Source organism: Tachyglossus aculeatus, chromosome 14, assembly GCF_015852505.1.
Source record: "Tachyglossus aculeatus isolate mTacAcu1 chromosome 14, mTacAcu1.pri, whole genome shotgun sequence".
Classification (NCBI taxonomy): Eukaryota; Metazoa; Chordata; class Mammalia; order Monotremata; family Tachyglossidae; genus Tachyglossus; species Tachyglossus aculeatus.
Window position 1 is genome coordinate 905,078 of NC_052079.1, and position 15,242 is coordinate 920,319.

General features: G+C 48.4%; 1 protein-coding gene across 1 annotated transcript in view; it reads right to left on the reverse strand.

Moving 5' to 3' along the window:
- Positions 1 to 15,242, reverse strand: part of KIAA0586 (KIAA0586 ortholog) — a 104,047-nt gene that overhangs the window by 30,682 nt on the left and 58,123 nt on the right. The window contains exons 30-31 of the mRNA XM_038756698.1: positions 9,701 to 9,885; positions 7,908 to 8,019 (exon numbers count right to left, since the gene is read on the reverse strand). Coding sequence (XP_038612626.1) covers positions 7,908 to 8,019; positions 9,701 to 9,885 — 297 coding nt within the window. The remainder of the gene's footprint in view (positions 1 to 7,907; positions 8,020 to 9,700; positions 9,886 to 15,242) is intronic.

A 15,242-nucleotide genomic window follows, 5' to 3' on the forward strand; every position in this document is an offset into this window, starting at 1 on the left:
TGGGCTCACAGTCTAAAAGACAGTGGGCTTACAGTCTAAAAGCTGTTTATGGTCTTTGTTAAGCGCTTACTATATGCCAGGCACTGTAATAAGCAGTGCGGTAGATACAAGCTAATCAGAGTGGACACGGCTCCTGTCCCACATGGGGCTCACAGTCTTAACCCCAATATTAGACGAGGTAACAAGAGGCACAGAGAAGCAGAGTGACTTGCCCAAGGTCACACAGCAGACGAGTGGTGGGGCCAGGATTAGAATCCAGGTCCTGCTGACTCGGTGGTCCTCTAGCTAAGACACGTTCCAGACTGTCAGCCCGCTGTTGGGTAGGGACCGTCTCTATATGTTGCCAACTTGGACTTCCCAAGCGCTTAGTACAGTGCTCTGCACACAGTAAGCGCTCAATAAATACGATTGAATGAATGAATGAATGCTGCTTCAAACTTACCTGCTGGGGGACCGTGGATGAGTTGTTTAATTGCTCAGTGCCTCGGCTTCCTCGTCTGTAAAATGGGGATTCAAAATACCGGTTCTCCCTGCTTCTTTCACAATATGAATCCCGTGTGGGATTGTTTCAAGGTTCATCTACGTCAGCACTTGCGCCTAACTTAGCTCAGTGCCTGGCGCACAGTAAGGGCTTAATAAATACCATAATTCTTATTTTAACTAGTTTTTCACTTAATAATAATAATAATAATGATGGAATTTGTTAAGCGCTTACTATGTGCAAAGCACTGTTCTAAGCGCTGGGGGGGATACAAGGTGATCAGGTTGTCCCACGTGGGGCTCACAGTTTTAATCCCCATTTTACTATGTGCAGGGCACTGTTCTAAACGCTGTGGGGGGATACAAGGTGATCAGGTTGTCCTATGTGGGGCTCACAGTCTTAATCCCCATTTTACAGATGAGGTAACCGAGGCTCAGAGAAGTTAAGTGACTTGCCCAAGGTCACACAGCAGACGTGGCGGAGTCGGGATTCGAACCCACGATCTCTGACTCCAAAGCCCGGGCTCTTTCCACTGAGCCACGCTGCTTCTCGACCTTTTGACCTTTCCACTAGGTCGAAAGTGACCTAATGGAAAGAGCCCGGGCCTGGGTGTCTGAAGGCCCTGGGTTCTCATTCGGGCTCTGCCACGTGTCTGCTGTGTGACCTTGGGCAAGTGGCTTCACTTCTCTGTGCCTCACTTTCCTCACCTGTAAAAGAGAGGTGACTTGCCCAAAGTCACCCAGCTGACAATTGGCAGAGCTGGGATTCAAACCCATGACCCCTGACTCCAAAGCCTGTGCTCTTTCCACTGAGCCACACTGCTTCTCTAAGCCACTTAGAGAAGGCTCTATTTATTTTTTGTTAGCATGTTTGGTTTTGTTCTCCGTCTCCCCCTCTTAGACTGTGAGCCCACTGTTGGGTAGGGACTGTCTCTAAATGTTGCCGACTTGTACTTCCCAAGCACTTAGTACAGTGCTCCGCACACAGTAAGCGCTCAATAAATACGATTGATGATGATGATGATGTAAATAAGTGATTAAGGCTGCAAGCTCCAGGTGGGAGAGAGACTGTGTCCAACCTGATTGCCTCGCGTCTACCCCAGCGCTTAGAGCAATGCTTGTCCCACAATAGGCTCTTAACAAATACCACAATATAGAACAGAGATTGGGTCCGATCTGAATGACCTGGGTTCTAATCCCGGCGCTGCCATTTGTCTGCTGGGTGCCCTGGGCAAATCACTTCACTTCCCCAGGCCTCAGTTCCTCATCTATAAAACGGGGATTAAGACCGCGAGCCCTACGTGGGACAGGGATTGCGTCCAACTTGACTAGCTCAGCGTTTAATAAGAGAAGCAGCGTGGCTCAGTGCAAAGAGCCCGGACTTTGGAGTCAGAGGTTGTGGGTTCGAATCCCGACTCCGCCACATGTCAGCTGTGTGACCGTGGGTAAGTCACTTAACTTCTCTGAGCCTCAGTTACCTCATCTGTAAAATGGGGATTAAGACTGTGAACCCCACGTGGGACAACCTGATCACTTTGTACCCCCCCCCTCCAGTGCTTAGAACAGTGCTTTGCACATAGTAAGCGCTTAACAAATGCCAACATTGTTGTTTAATATAGTGCCTGGCACATAGTAAGTGCTTAACAAATACAAAAAAAAAAAGAAGTAACGCAGCTGGGACTACAACCTAGATATAGCCGATGTGGCACTCTCCCCAAGCCCTTTGTCGCGTGCCTAGCATTTAACGGGTGCTCAGCAGATAGCACTGATGGATTGGAGGCTTGGCTTTCCTCCCCTGTGCACGGGGGCTTGGGTTCAGCCTGGGGGACAGGGGCGGTCCTGGCACCAAGTTTGTTTGCAGGGCTTGATGTGTTTTTACAAGAAAAAGGCTCTTTTAAAAAAAAAATGGTACTTGTTAAGCGCTTACGATGTGCCAGGCATTGTTGTAAGCGCTAGTATAGATACTGGGTCATCAGGTTGGCCACAGTCCACGTCCATGCGGGGCTCACAGTCTTAACCCACAGTAAACACTCATTAAATACGACTGAATGAAGGAATTTATGACGGCCTTGTGGACTCCCCGAATTTCACAACATACTCTCTGGATGTCAGGAGAACATCACCCAGCTGCCCCTTTTAGACTGTGAGCCCACTGTTGGGTAGGGACCGTCTCTATATGTTGCCAACTTGGACTTCCCAAGCGCTTAGTACAGTGCTCTGCACACAGTAAGCGCTCAATAAATACGATTGATGATGATGATGCCCCAAATTTAGATTCCCCAATCCCTTCTCCAGGTCATCCTCACCATGGGAGACTAATCTACCGTGCGTGCACTGATAAAACCAAAGGGAGCTCTGCTTAGAGCCTTAGATGGCGGACGCCTCACTTTCTGAATTTTCATTTCTTTTACCCAAAAGGTTATTCCAGACTCTTGATTTTCGTTGTTGGTTGAACCCGATGAGGGCTCGGAAACAGTCGTGAATCCGACGGGGCTAAATCCTCTTTAAATAAAGCTTTCTGTTTTAGGCTAACCGATCGGTTTGTAATCCCTTTGTGATTTTTACGAATACACTGGACGGGAAATGGACACTACGCTTGCCATAATAGCAATCCACACCGATCTTTCGGGAAAGTAACAAATCTGACTGTTGCCATCTTGTGGTCCGACAGACAAAGAGAAATAGGAAATGAAATGAAAAGGCATTTCGGTTTCCTGAAGAGATTTATGTGGCTTTCTGAGCTCACCGGTGAAAATGTATTTTCCAGTGCCGCGCTTCAGAAAAATCGTGACCCCGAAATTTCAGATAACGGCAACATCCTGGAAGCGTGAATTCACGGACGCTTCGAAGACCATAAAAACCTCTCGTTATGGGATAAAGTAATGCTTTATCCTAGCTGAAAGCCAGCCACAAAAGAATTTCCAGGGAACTTCAGTTGTTGACATTCGTTACGGGCATGGATCGTGTCTGCTAATCCTGTTGTATTGTACTCTCCCAAGTGCTTAGTACAGAGCTTTGCACATAGTAGGCACTCAATAAAATACATTGATTGGCTTTCCACTCCACTCTTCCCAGCCATCTGCGCACCGAATGATTTTCTGCCTCTTTTCAGCTTTTTTCCCTGCTAATTGTCAGCTTTCCTGGGCTCGAGGGGCCCCCTCTTTGCGCCGCCTCTCTCCTCCCCCCGTCTTTGGGGCTCACTCTCTGTTCTGACCTCGACTGGGAATAATTCAAGGTCTCTCTCTCTCCTTCCTGCCCCAGCCCCCTCCCTGCTGCCGGGCCGAGGGAGCCGAGGAGGCTGCGTTATTTCTACGGCTTATTGGCAGAAACACTTCATTAACCAAGGTGCGAGGGGTAAGTTTGCTCTGGAACTGGGCTGTCAGCATCATTCCAGAACCGTATCCTAGCCGGATGCTTTAATCATAAAAAAAAAAAAGCCAACAACAGCAAAAAAATCCCACTGCCGTAAGAAGCCCCTCCCAGGGAGCCGAAACATGTTCTCTGGGTTTTCTTTCTTTCTTTTTTTTTTTATGGTTTGACAAAGAGCAGTGGCAGAAACGGTTAATGGAGCGAGGGGGATAGGAATGGAGATAAGCAGCAAAGAAATGTGAGCGGAGAGAGAGCTTCAAGTTTAAGCCACAAATTCTGAGTGACATTTTCGGCCTCCTCCCTACTGGGTTCTTTCCCATTAAAGGTAAAACTAGCCTGGCTGGGGCACGTTAAACATTATGTGAAAGCATGTGAGCGGGCCAACTGAAGAGCAGGGTTCAGGGGCCTAGCAGAAGCAGTCCCTCCAGGAGATCCTGTTAATAAATGGCATTTATTGAGTGCTTACTAAGTGCAAAGCACTGTTCTAAGCGCTGGGGAGTTTACAAGGTGATCAGGTTGCCCCACGTGGGGCTCACAGTCTTCACCCCCATTTCCCAGGTGAGGGAACTGAGGCCCAGAGAAGTCTTGAAGAAGACTTGCCCGAAGTCCCACAGCTAAGTGGCAGAGCCGGGATTTGAACCCGTGACCTCTGACTCCAAAGCCCGGGCTCTTCCCACTGAGCCACGCTGCTTCTCACAAAAATGTCACTAGGGTCACTAGCTCGGTGAGCAGTTCTGGCTGTCTTTCCCTCCCAGCTCTTCTAATCATAATAACTGTGGGTTTCGTTCAACGCTTACAATGTGCCAAGCCCTGTATTAAGCGTTGGGATGGGTGCAAGCAAATCAGGTCGGACACAGTGCCCGTCCCACTCGGGATTCCCGGTCTAAGTAGGTCCTTGTGTTCTCGCCATGTGTCAGCGTGAGAACGGGGCGAAGAGATCCAGGCCCAGAGAGGGGGGTGGCAGCGGCAGGAAGCTAACCTGTAGAGGAGATTTTGCCCCGGATTTAATTCTGGAGCTCAGTGGGCACCACCTCCCGATCGCTGAGGCAGGAAACTGAGCTGAAATTCCCGTGCCAGCCGGAGAACGCCGACTCACGTCACTTTCCCCCATGGGAACATCCCGGGGGGAAAAGGAGGATCCTGTAGGGGTGCTCCTCTTTCCCATCCTGGAAACGCTCCACCAGGCAGACTGGATCTCACCTCTCCACAGAGATGCAAGAAGTTTTGTTTTGTTTCGGTTGGAGGGCTTGCTGGGGGCTTAAAGGGACCAGAAGAGAGGAGCTCTTCCCTTCAGGTTGAACTCTGTCCAATCTAATTAGCTTGTATCTACCCCAGCACTTAGAACAGTGCCTGGCATAAAGGAAGCACTTAAATACCACTGGAAAAAAAAGTTTTACCATGCAGCAGGCGCAAGGGTGAGCCAAAGCAAAACGTGGGCAATTGGTCTAGAGTACTGCGAAGTCATGATACAGTCTTTTGGGGCAAAATGCCTCAATTTTTCCTTGCTAAAAATAAAATCGAACTTATCGTTGAAATGGAGTTATTCAAAGTCCGCATGCACACGGTCTGCTAGAAAAGAATAATCAGAGGCAGCCAACGGAACTAGGATCATATATAAAATGACAGTCACGCTCAATCATTCAGCATTCCATGAGCTAAGGGACTAAAAAAATCAATCAATCAAACGTATTTATTGAGCGCTTACTGTGTGCACAGCACTGTACTAAGCGCTTGGGAAGTACAAGTTGGCAACATATAGAGACAGTCCCTACCCAACAGTGGGCTCACAGTCTAAAAGAACAGTCTAAAAAAGCACCAGCAAACTATAATCAAAATGTACAATCATGTACATGTACATACACACACACCACCTTTCAGACTATAATTTTGCCCTTTATCTAGAGAAATACCAGTACCATTCCTCCCTCATTGTCTCCATTTTTCACAGGTTCCACTGCCATTCCGCTGGGAAGCAGCATGGCGCAGGGAATAGAGCTCTGGTCTGGGAATCAGAAGGTCACGAGTCCTAATCCCAGCTCTGCCATTTCCCTGCTGTGTGGCCTTGGGCAAGTCACTTCACTTCTCTGTGCCTCAGTTACCTCATCTGTAAAATGGGGATTAAGACTGTGAGTCCCATGCGCGACGGGGACTTTGTCCAACCCAATCTGTGTGTAACCACCCCAGCGCACAGTAAAGTGCCTGGCACATAGTAAGTGCTTAACAAATACCATAATTATTATTATTTCACTACTGTAGCTGCCCATCAAAGCCTTTCCCTCTACCTCATCTTATTAGCAGTCATAATAATAGTGGCATTTGTTAAGCGCTTACTTTGTGCCAAGCACTGTACTAAGTGCGGTAGTAAGCAGTACTTAGGGAGCATCCGTTGTGTCAAATCCCGATAGAAGTCTTCTAGACTGTGAGCCCACTGTTGGGTAGGGACTGTCTCTATATGTTGCCAACTTGTACTTCCCAAGCGCTTAGTACAGTGCTCTGCACACAGTAAGCGCTCAATAAATACGATTGATTGATTGATTAGAAGCAGCGTGGCCTCTTGGATAGAGCATGGGCCCGGGAGTGAGAAAGACCCGAGTTCTAATCCCGGCTCTGCCACTTGTCTGCTCTTGTGACCTTGGGCAAGGCAGTTAACTTCTGTGTATCTCAGTTACCTCATCTGTAAAATGGGGATTAAGACTGTGGGCCATGGACTGCGTCCAACCTCATTAGTTTATATCCATTCAGTCATTCATTCAATCGTATTTATTGAGCACTTACTGTGTGCAGAGCACTGTACTAAGCGCTTGGGAAGTCCAAGTTGGCAACATATAGAGACGGTCCCTACCCAACAGTGGGCTCACAGTCTAGAAGGGGGAGACAGAGAACAAAACATATTAACAGAATAAAATAAACTGAATAAATATGTACAAGTAAAATAAATAAATAAATAAATAGAGTAATATCTATTTATAGCTACTCCAGTGCTTAATATAGTGCCTGGCACATAGTAGGCGCTTCAAATACCATTAAAAAAAAAAAAAAATCACCACCCCAGCTACCCAGAGAGGCCCCCAAAAAAGGGTAAGGTGGTCCCTTGCCTCAAGGAGAACACAATCTCCCAGGAAAGGAAAGCACTCGCAAGTTGATGAAGGCACATTATTAACAGTGAATAGTGAGAGCATGGATAAGCAACCAACATAAGTGGGTAAGTAGTCCAGAGATGAGTGCCATGGTGGCAGAGACAATGAAAATTACATTCCCCACCTTCAACGCCTTAATGAAGGCCCATAAAAATGGGGATTAAGACTGTGAGCCCCACGTGGGACAACTTGATCTCATTGTATCCCCCCAGTGCTTAGAACAGTGCTTAGCACATAGTAAGCGCTTAACAAATGCCATCATTGTTATTATTATTATTATTTCCTCCAAGAGGGCTTCCCTGACTAAGCCCTCATTTCCTTTTCTCCCACTCCCTTCTGCATCCCCCTGACTTGCTCCCTTTATTCATCCCCCCCCCGCAACTTCCCCAGCCCCACAGCACTTACATTCAGAACCATAAATGTCTACCTCCCCTGCTAGACTGTAAGCTCGTTGTGGGCGGGGAATGTGTGTGTTACATTGTTGTGGTGTACTCTCCCAAGCGCTTAGCACAGTGCTCTGCACACAGTAAGCACTCAGTAAATATGATTGACTGAGCTTAGAACAGTGCTTTGCACATAGTAAGCGCTTAATAAATGCCATTATTCATCATCAATCGTATTTATTGAGTGCTTACTGTGTGCAGAGCACTGTACTAAGCGCTTGGGAAGTACAAGTTGGCAACACATAGACACAGTCCCTACCCAACAGTGGGCTCACAGTCTAAAATAATATAATTATATTATATTATATTATATTAATAATAATAATAATTATTATTATCTGTTGATTAACATGACTAGGACAGTGGGGGGTGAGGGGGCTAATCAGGGAAGGCCTCGGGCCCCAAAATGGCCTTCCGGGCATGTAGCGCCAAGGCTGATTGTGAAGTACTGCCCAGGTGACTTAGGATGTGACTTTACCTCGTAGGTGTGACAGTGAAGTTTCAGATCGATTTCTCACACGAATGACACGGGTTTGTATTGATTTCTGCTCGGCTGGTAGAATCGGCTGGATTTTCTTCTCCTGCTTCTTCTAAAGGTTAAAAAAAAAGAAAATAAAATAAAATCAGTCGTCGCCACCTTTGGCAGAGCCAAAGGGAATCAACTCTCAATTCCTCAGCTACCGGCTGACCGCTCTGAATTTTCTAAGGTGGGTCTTTGGCTTCTGTTCGACTTCCCCAGTGTTTACTACAGTCGTCTCTGCACACGCTGGGCATTCAGAGGGAAAGGAAGAGGGATGAGATGAAGACGAACCCCCCAGCCCCCCTCTGCCTCCGCTCTGGCAGCTCTGGCAGCCACCGCCAGTGTGTGCCATGTGTGCCCGGGGTGTCTGTGCCAAGGCCTAACTGGGCACAGAACAGAAACGTACACATGGGAGGTATTTATTTATTTATTTATTTTGCTTGTATATATCTATTCTATTTATTTTATTTTGTTAGCATGTTTGGTTTTGCTCTCTGTCTCCCCCTTTTAGACTGTGAGCCCACTGTTGGGTACGGACTGTCTCCATATGTTGCCAATCTGTACTTCCCAAGCGCTTAGTACAGTGCTCTGCACATAGTAAGCGCTCATTAAATACGATTGATGACGATGATTGATGATGAGGTAGAGGAAGCCATCCAGAGCCCTGGGTAACGGGGCAATCTTGGCCAAGCGGGCAGGGACATGCACAGACATATGTCTGTGGGGAAGTGCCAAACTATACCCCTTGCCAGCCTGGACCAAGCTCAGTGGCGGCAGCGACGTGTCGCGATGCAGATGGTGACGAGCGTGCCAAGATAAATGTACGCGCACCGCCCCCTCCTTCCCTTAGCGAGCACTCCGAAAGGTCCAAGCTGCACCCGCAGCCGATCTGTGCCGGCTTGGGACTGCTGCAGTGTGCCAACCGTGCTCACTGCCAAACCTCACAAGCTGTTGGATTTGGGGGCTCGGAGGGCGTGAGGTGCCCGCTTCGACAGAGAATTTCTGGGTCTCTTTAGGACGCGGTTACAAACAGGGACCCGGGCTCGGGACTTGGGCGCTCTGAGTTTCCGATAAAGCAGGATCTGGCGCGCAACCCTGGTGTCCCCGAATAATAATAATAATAATGGCATTTATTAAGCACTTACTATGTGCAAAACCCTGTTCTAAGCACTGGGGAGGTTACAAGGTGATCAGGTTGTCCCCCGGGGGGCTCACAGTCTTCATCCCCATTTTACAGATGAGGGAACTGAGGCCCAGAGAAGTGAAGTGCCACTTATGTTGCCAATTTGTACTTCCCAAGCGCTTAGTACAGTGCTCTGCACATAGTAAGCGCTCAATAAATACGATTGATGATGATGATGAAGTGACTTGCCCAAAGCCACACAGCTGACAATTGGTGAAGCCGGGATTTGAACCCTTGACCTCTGACTCCAAAGCCCGTACTCTTTCCACTGAGCCACGCTGCTTCTTTTTTTGTTTTTTAATGGTATTTGTTACGCTCCTGCTATGTACCCGGCACTGTACTAAGTGCTGGAGTAGATACAAGTTAATCAGGTTGGATACAGTCCCTGTCCCACATAGGGCTCACAGTCTTAACCCCCATTTTACAGATGAGGTGACAGGCACGGAGAAATGAAGTGACTTGCCCAAGGTCACGCAGCAGACAACGGGTGGAGCCGGCAGGAGAACCCATGACCTCTGACCGTCGTGGACCCGAGAAAAACCAAGCCCCGGCACCACGCGGATCGTACCTGGGAAGACTCTTGCGGCTCATCTGGCAAGTCAATCTCGCTTCCGCACGTGGGCTGAGGAGCACGAGGAAGTGGAGCAGAAGTGGGAGGAGGAGGAGGAGGAGGAAGGTTTGAATGCGGCTGCGACTCCAGTTCGCCGAGGCTCATTGGACCGCGACTGGCATCCGGATAGCCGAGGACTTCTCCTGGAGAGCCAGATACAGTCCGACCAATCAATCCTCCGTTTGCGAGCCTGCTTGCTCTGTCATCATCATCATCAATCGTATTTATTGAGCGCTTACTATGTGCAGAGCACCGTACTAAGCGCTTGGGAAGTACAAACTGGCAACACATAGAGACAGTCCCTACCCAACAGTGGGCTCACAGTCTAAAAGGGGGAGACAGAGAACAAAACCAAACATACCAACAAAATAAAATAAATAGGATAGATATGTACAAGTAAAATAAATAAATAAATAGAGAAATAGAGTAATAAATATGTACAACCATATATACATATATACAGGTGCTGTGGGGAAGGGAAGGAGGTAAGATGGGGGGATGGAGAGGGGGACGAGGGGGAGAGGAAGGAAGGGGCTCAGTCTGGGAAGGCCTCCTGGAGGAGGTGAGCTCTCAGCAGGACCTTGAAGGGAGGAAGAGAGCTAGCTTGGCGGATGGGCAGAGGGAGGCCATTCCAGGCCCGGGGGAGGACGTGGGCCGGGGGTCGATGGCGGGACAGGCGAGAACGAGGCCCGGTGAGGAGATTAGCGGCGGAGGAGCGGAGGGTGCGGGCTGGGCTGGAGAAGGACAGAAGGGAGGTGAGGTAGGAGGGGGCCAGGTGATGGACAGCCTTGAAGCCCAGGGTGAGGAGTTTCTGCCTGATGCGCAGATTGATCGGTAGCCATTGGAGGTTTGTGAGGATCTCTGTGCGGGATGCTGTACTCCCCATGGAGTTAGGAGGAGTGGGGTAGGATAGGGAATGTGCCCCCAAGGAGCTCCCAAACCCAGAGGGTCGGGTCGGGGGGGGTGGGGGGGCGGGGCACTGGCACAAAGTCATTCATTGAAAGAAGACGACAAAGGTCCAATGGACTCAGAGATGAAGCTCGAGCTGTCTAGGATCAAAACATATCGGACCGTTATCCCAGAGACTGCAACGACCAACTAATCACTCAGTGGTATTTACTGAGCACTTTTACTGCTCAGTAGTGAGCAGCGTGGCTCAGTGGAAAGAGCCCGGGCTTTGGAGTCAGAGGTCATGGGTTCAAATCCCGGCTCCATCAGTTGTCAGCTGTGTGACTCTGGGCAAGTCACTTCACTTCTCTGGGCCTCACTGACCTCATCTGTGAAATGGGGATTAAGACTGGGAGCCCCCAGTGGGACAACCTGATCACCTTACAACCTCCTCAGCGCTTAGAACAGTACGATCCAGGCACCAGTTTTAAAACCTCAAAATGAAATTTCATGCATCTCTTTTCTCCCCCTTTTAGACTGTGAGCCCACTGTTGGGTAGGGACTGTCTCTAGATGTTGCCAACTTGTATTTCCCAAGCGCTTAGTCCGGTGCTCTGCACACAGTAAGCGCTCAATAAATACGATCGGTTGATTGATTGATTGATTGCTTTGCACATAGTAAGCGCTTAATAAATGCCATTATTATTATAACTGTGTGCAGAGCTCTGTACTAGCACTTGAGTACAGATAATGACTGTACTACTACCACTACTACTAATGGCATTATTATTATCATATTAATAATTATTAATATAATTAATATAATACATTATTATAATACAACATATAGTAATTATACATTATTATAACATTAATTATAATAATTATATATGATTATAGCATATTATTATAGCATATTATAGCATATTATTACTCTATTTATTTATTTATTTATTTTGCTTGTGCATATCTATCCTATTTATTTTATTTTGTTAGTATGTTTGGTTTTGTTCTCTGTCTCCCCCTTTTAGACTGTGAGCCCACTGTTGGGTAGGGACTGTCTCTACATGTTGCCAATTTGTACTTCCCAAGCGCTTAGTACAGTGCTCTGCACAGAGTAAGCGCTCAATAAATACGTTTGATGATGATGATTATATCACATAATAGTATATTACTAATATAATTAATTATTATATTAATATTATTAATATAATGCATATTATTATTGAGAGAGTGCAGAGAGTGCAACGGTTGGCAGACACATTCCCCGCCCCCAACGAGTTTACAGACTAGAGGAACAAAACCAGCAGAGGAAACAGGAGCGAGTTCAAGGAACCGCCACAAAGACCGGAGAGTCGGAACCGAGAGGTTTCAGCACGTTCTTCACAAGGAAAGTTTAGAGTGCGAAAGTGCTAACGACCCAATTCTGGCTGAGGCATCCTGACCTTCAGCCTCAAGCCAACGTGAGCTGCGGGGGCCCAGACTGCAGAAAAGCCTAACGTTTAGAATACAGAAAATAGGGAAGGACCTGGATTCCGCCCCTTAATAATCATAATAATAGTATTTGTTTAACGCCTACTTTGTGCCAGGCACCATACTAAGCGCTGGTGTGGATACGAGCAAACTGAGCTGGCCACAGTCCCGGTCCCATGTGGGGCTCACAGTCTCAATCCCCATTTTCCAGATCAGGTAACTGAGGCCCAGAGGAGTGAAGTGACTTGCCCACTGTCACACAGGAGACAAGCGGCGGAGCCAGAATTAGAAACCATGACCTTAGGGATTAGACCCATGAATCGGGGTGGCTTAGTGGAAATAATAATAATAATAATGATGGCATTTAGTAAGCGCTATGTGCAAAGCACTGTTCTAAGCGCTGAGGAGGTTACAAGGTGATCAGGTTGTCCCACATGGGGCTCACAGTCTTCATCCCCATTTTACAGATGAGGTCACTGAGGCCCAGAGAAGTGAAGTGACTTGCCCAAAGTCACCCAGCTGACATCTGGCGGAGCCAGGGTTTGAACTCATGACCTCTGACTCCAAAGCCCGGGCTTTTTCCACTGAGCCACGCTGCTTCTTCCGCATTTAGTCATTCAATCGAATTTATTGAGAATTTAAAGAGCCTGGGCTTGGGAGTCAGAGGTCGTGGGTTCCAATTCCGGTTCCGCCACTTGTCAGCTGTGTGAATTTGGGCAAGTCTCTTCACTTCTCTGGGCCTCAGTTCCCTCATCTGTAAAATGGGGCTGAAGACAGTGAACCCCACGTGGGACAACCTGATCACCTTTTATCCTCCCCAGCGCTTACAACAGTGCTTTGCACATAGTAAGCGCTTAATCAATCAATCAATCAATCAATCAATCGTATTTATTGAGCGCTTACTATGTGCAGAGCACTGTACTAAGCGCTTGGGAAGTACAAATTGGCATCACATAGAGACAGTCCCTACCCGATAGTGGGCTCACAGTCTAAAAGGGGGAGACAGAGAACAGAACCAAACATACCAACAAAATAAAATAAGTAGGATAGAAATGTACAAGTAAAATAAATAAATAAATAAATAAATAGAGTAATAAATATGTACAACCATATATACATATATACAGGTGCTGTGGGGAGGGGAAGGCGGTAAGGCGGGGGGATGGAGAGGGGGACGAGGGGGAGAGGAAAGAAGGGGCTCAATCTGGGAAGGCCTCCTGGAGGAGGTGAGCTCTCAGCAGGGCCTTGAAGGGAGGAAGAGAGCTAGCGCGGCGGATGGGCAGAGGGAGGGCATTCCAGGCCCGGGGGATGACGTGGGCCGGGGGTCGATGGCGGGACAGGCGAGAGCGAGGTACAGTGAGGAGATTAGTGGTGGAGGAGCGGAGGGTGCGGGCTGGGCAGTAGAAGGAGAGAAGGGAGGTGAGGTAGGAGGGGGCGAGGTGATGGACAGCCTTGAAGCCCAGGGTGAGGAGTTTCTGCCTGATGCGCAGATTGATCGGTAGCCATTGGAGGTTTTTGAGGAGGGGAGTGATATGTCCAGAGCGTTTCTGGACAAAGATAATCCGGGCAGCAGCATGAAGTATGGATTGAAGTGGAGAGAGACACGAGGATGGGAGATCAGAGAGAAGGCTAGTGCAGTAGTCCAGACGGGATAGGATGAGAGCTTGAATTAGCAGGGTAGCGGTTTGGATGGAGAGGAAAGGGCGGATCTTGGCAATGTTGCGGAGCTGAGACCGGCAGGTTTTGGTGACGGCTTGGATGTGAGGGGTGAATGAGAGAGCGGAGTCGAGGATGACACCAAGGTTGCGGGCTTGTGAGACGGGAAGGATGGTAGTGCCGTCAACAGAGATGGGAAAGTCAGGGAGAGGACAAGGTTTGGGAGGGAAGACAAGGAGCTCAGTCTTCGACATGTTGAGCTTTAGGTGGCGGGCGGACATCCAGATGGAGATGTCCTGAAGGCAGGAGGAGATGCGAGCCTGGAGGGAGGGGGGAGAGAGCAGGGGCAGAGATGGAGATCTGGGTGTCATCAGCGTAGAGGTGATAGTTGAAGCCGTGGGAGCGAATGAGGTCACCAAGGGAGTGAGTGTAGATTGAGAACAGAAGGGGACCAAGCACTGAACCTTGGGGAACTCCCACAGTAAGAGGATGGGAGGGGGAGGAGGAGCCTGCAAAAGAGACTGAGAAAGAACGACCGGAGAGATAAGAGGAGAACCAGGAGAGGACGGAGTCTGTGAAGCCAAGGTCAGATAACGTGTTGAGGAGAAGGGGGTGGTCCACAGTGTCAAAGGCAGCTGAGAGGTCGAGGAGGATTAGGACAGAGTATGAGCCGTTGGATTTGGCAAGCAGGAGGTCATTGGTGACCTTTGAGAGCGCAGTTTCCGTGGAATGAAGGGGACGGAAGCCAGACTGGAGGGGGTCGAGGAGAGAGTTGTTGTTGAGGAATTCTAGGCAGCGCGTGTAGACAACTCGTTCAAGGAGTTTGGAAAGGAATGGTAGGAGGGATATGGGACGATAACTAGAAGGTGAGGTGGGGTCAAGAGAGGGTTTTTTTAGGATGGGAGAGACATGGGCATGTTTGAAGGCAGAGGGGAAGGAACCAGTGGAGAGTGAGCGGTTGAAGATGGAAGTTAAGGAGGGGAGAAGGGATGGAGCGAGAGATTTCATAAGATGAGCTTAACAAATGCCATCATTATTATTATTATTATTATGACCTTCTGGCTCCCAGGCTTTATCCACTAGGCCAGGCTGCTTCTCTACTTCTCTTACTTGTCTGCTGTGAGACCCTGGGCAAGTCACTTCACTTCCCTGGGCCTCAGATACCTCATCTGTAAAGTGGGGATTGCGACTGTGAGCCCTATATGGGACACGGATTGGGTCTAACCTGATTAGCTTGTACCTACCCTGGTGCTTAGAACACTGCCTGGCACGTAGTAAGCGTTTAACAAATGCCACAATTCTTATTATTGCCTGTCCCAGCTTCACAATGTAAGTGAATTCGCCAGGATTATGCTTGGGTGTGTCTGTGTGTGAAGAGGGAAATATGTACGTTGGCAAGAAGAGCCCACGCTCTGCACACAGTAAACGCTCAATACATAAGACTGAACAAATGAATGAATGAAGTCTACAGTGGCCCTGGCCAT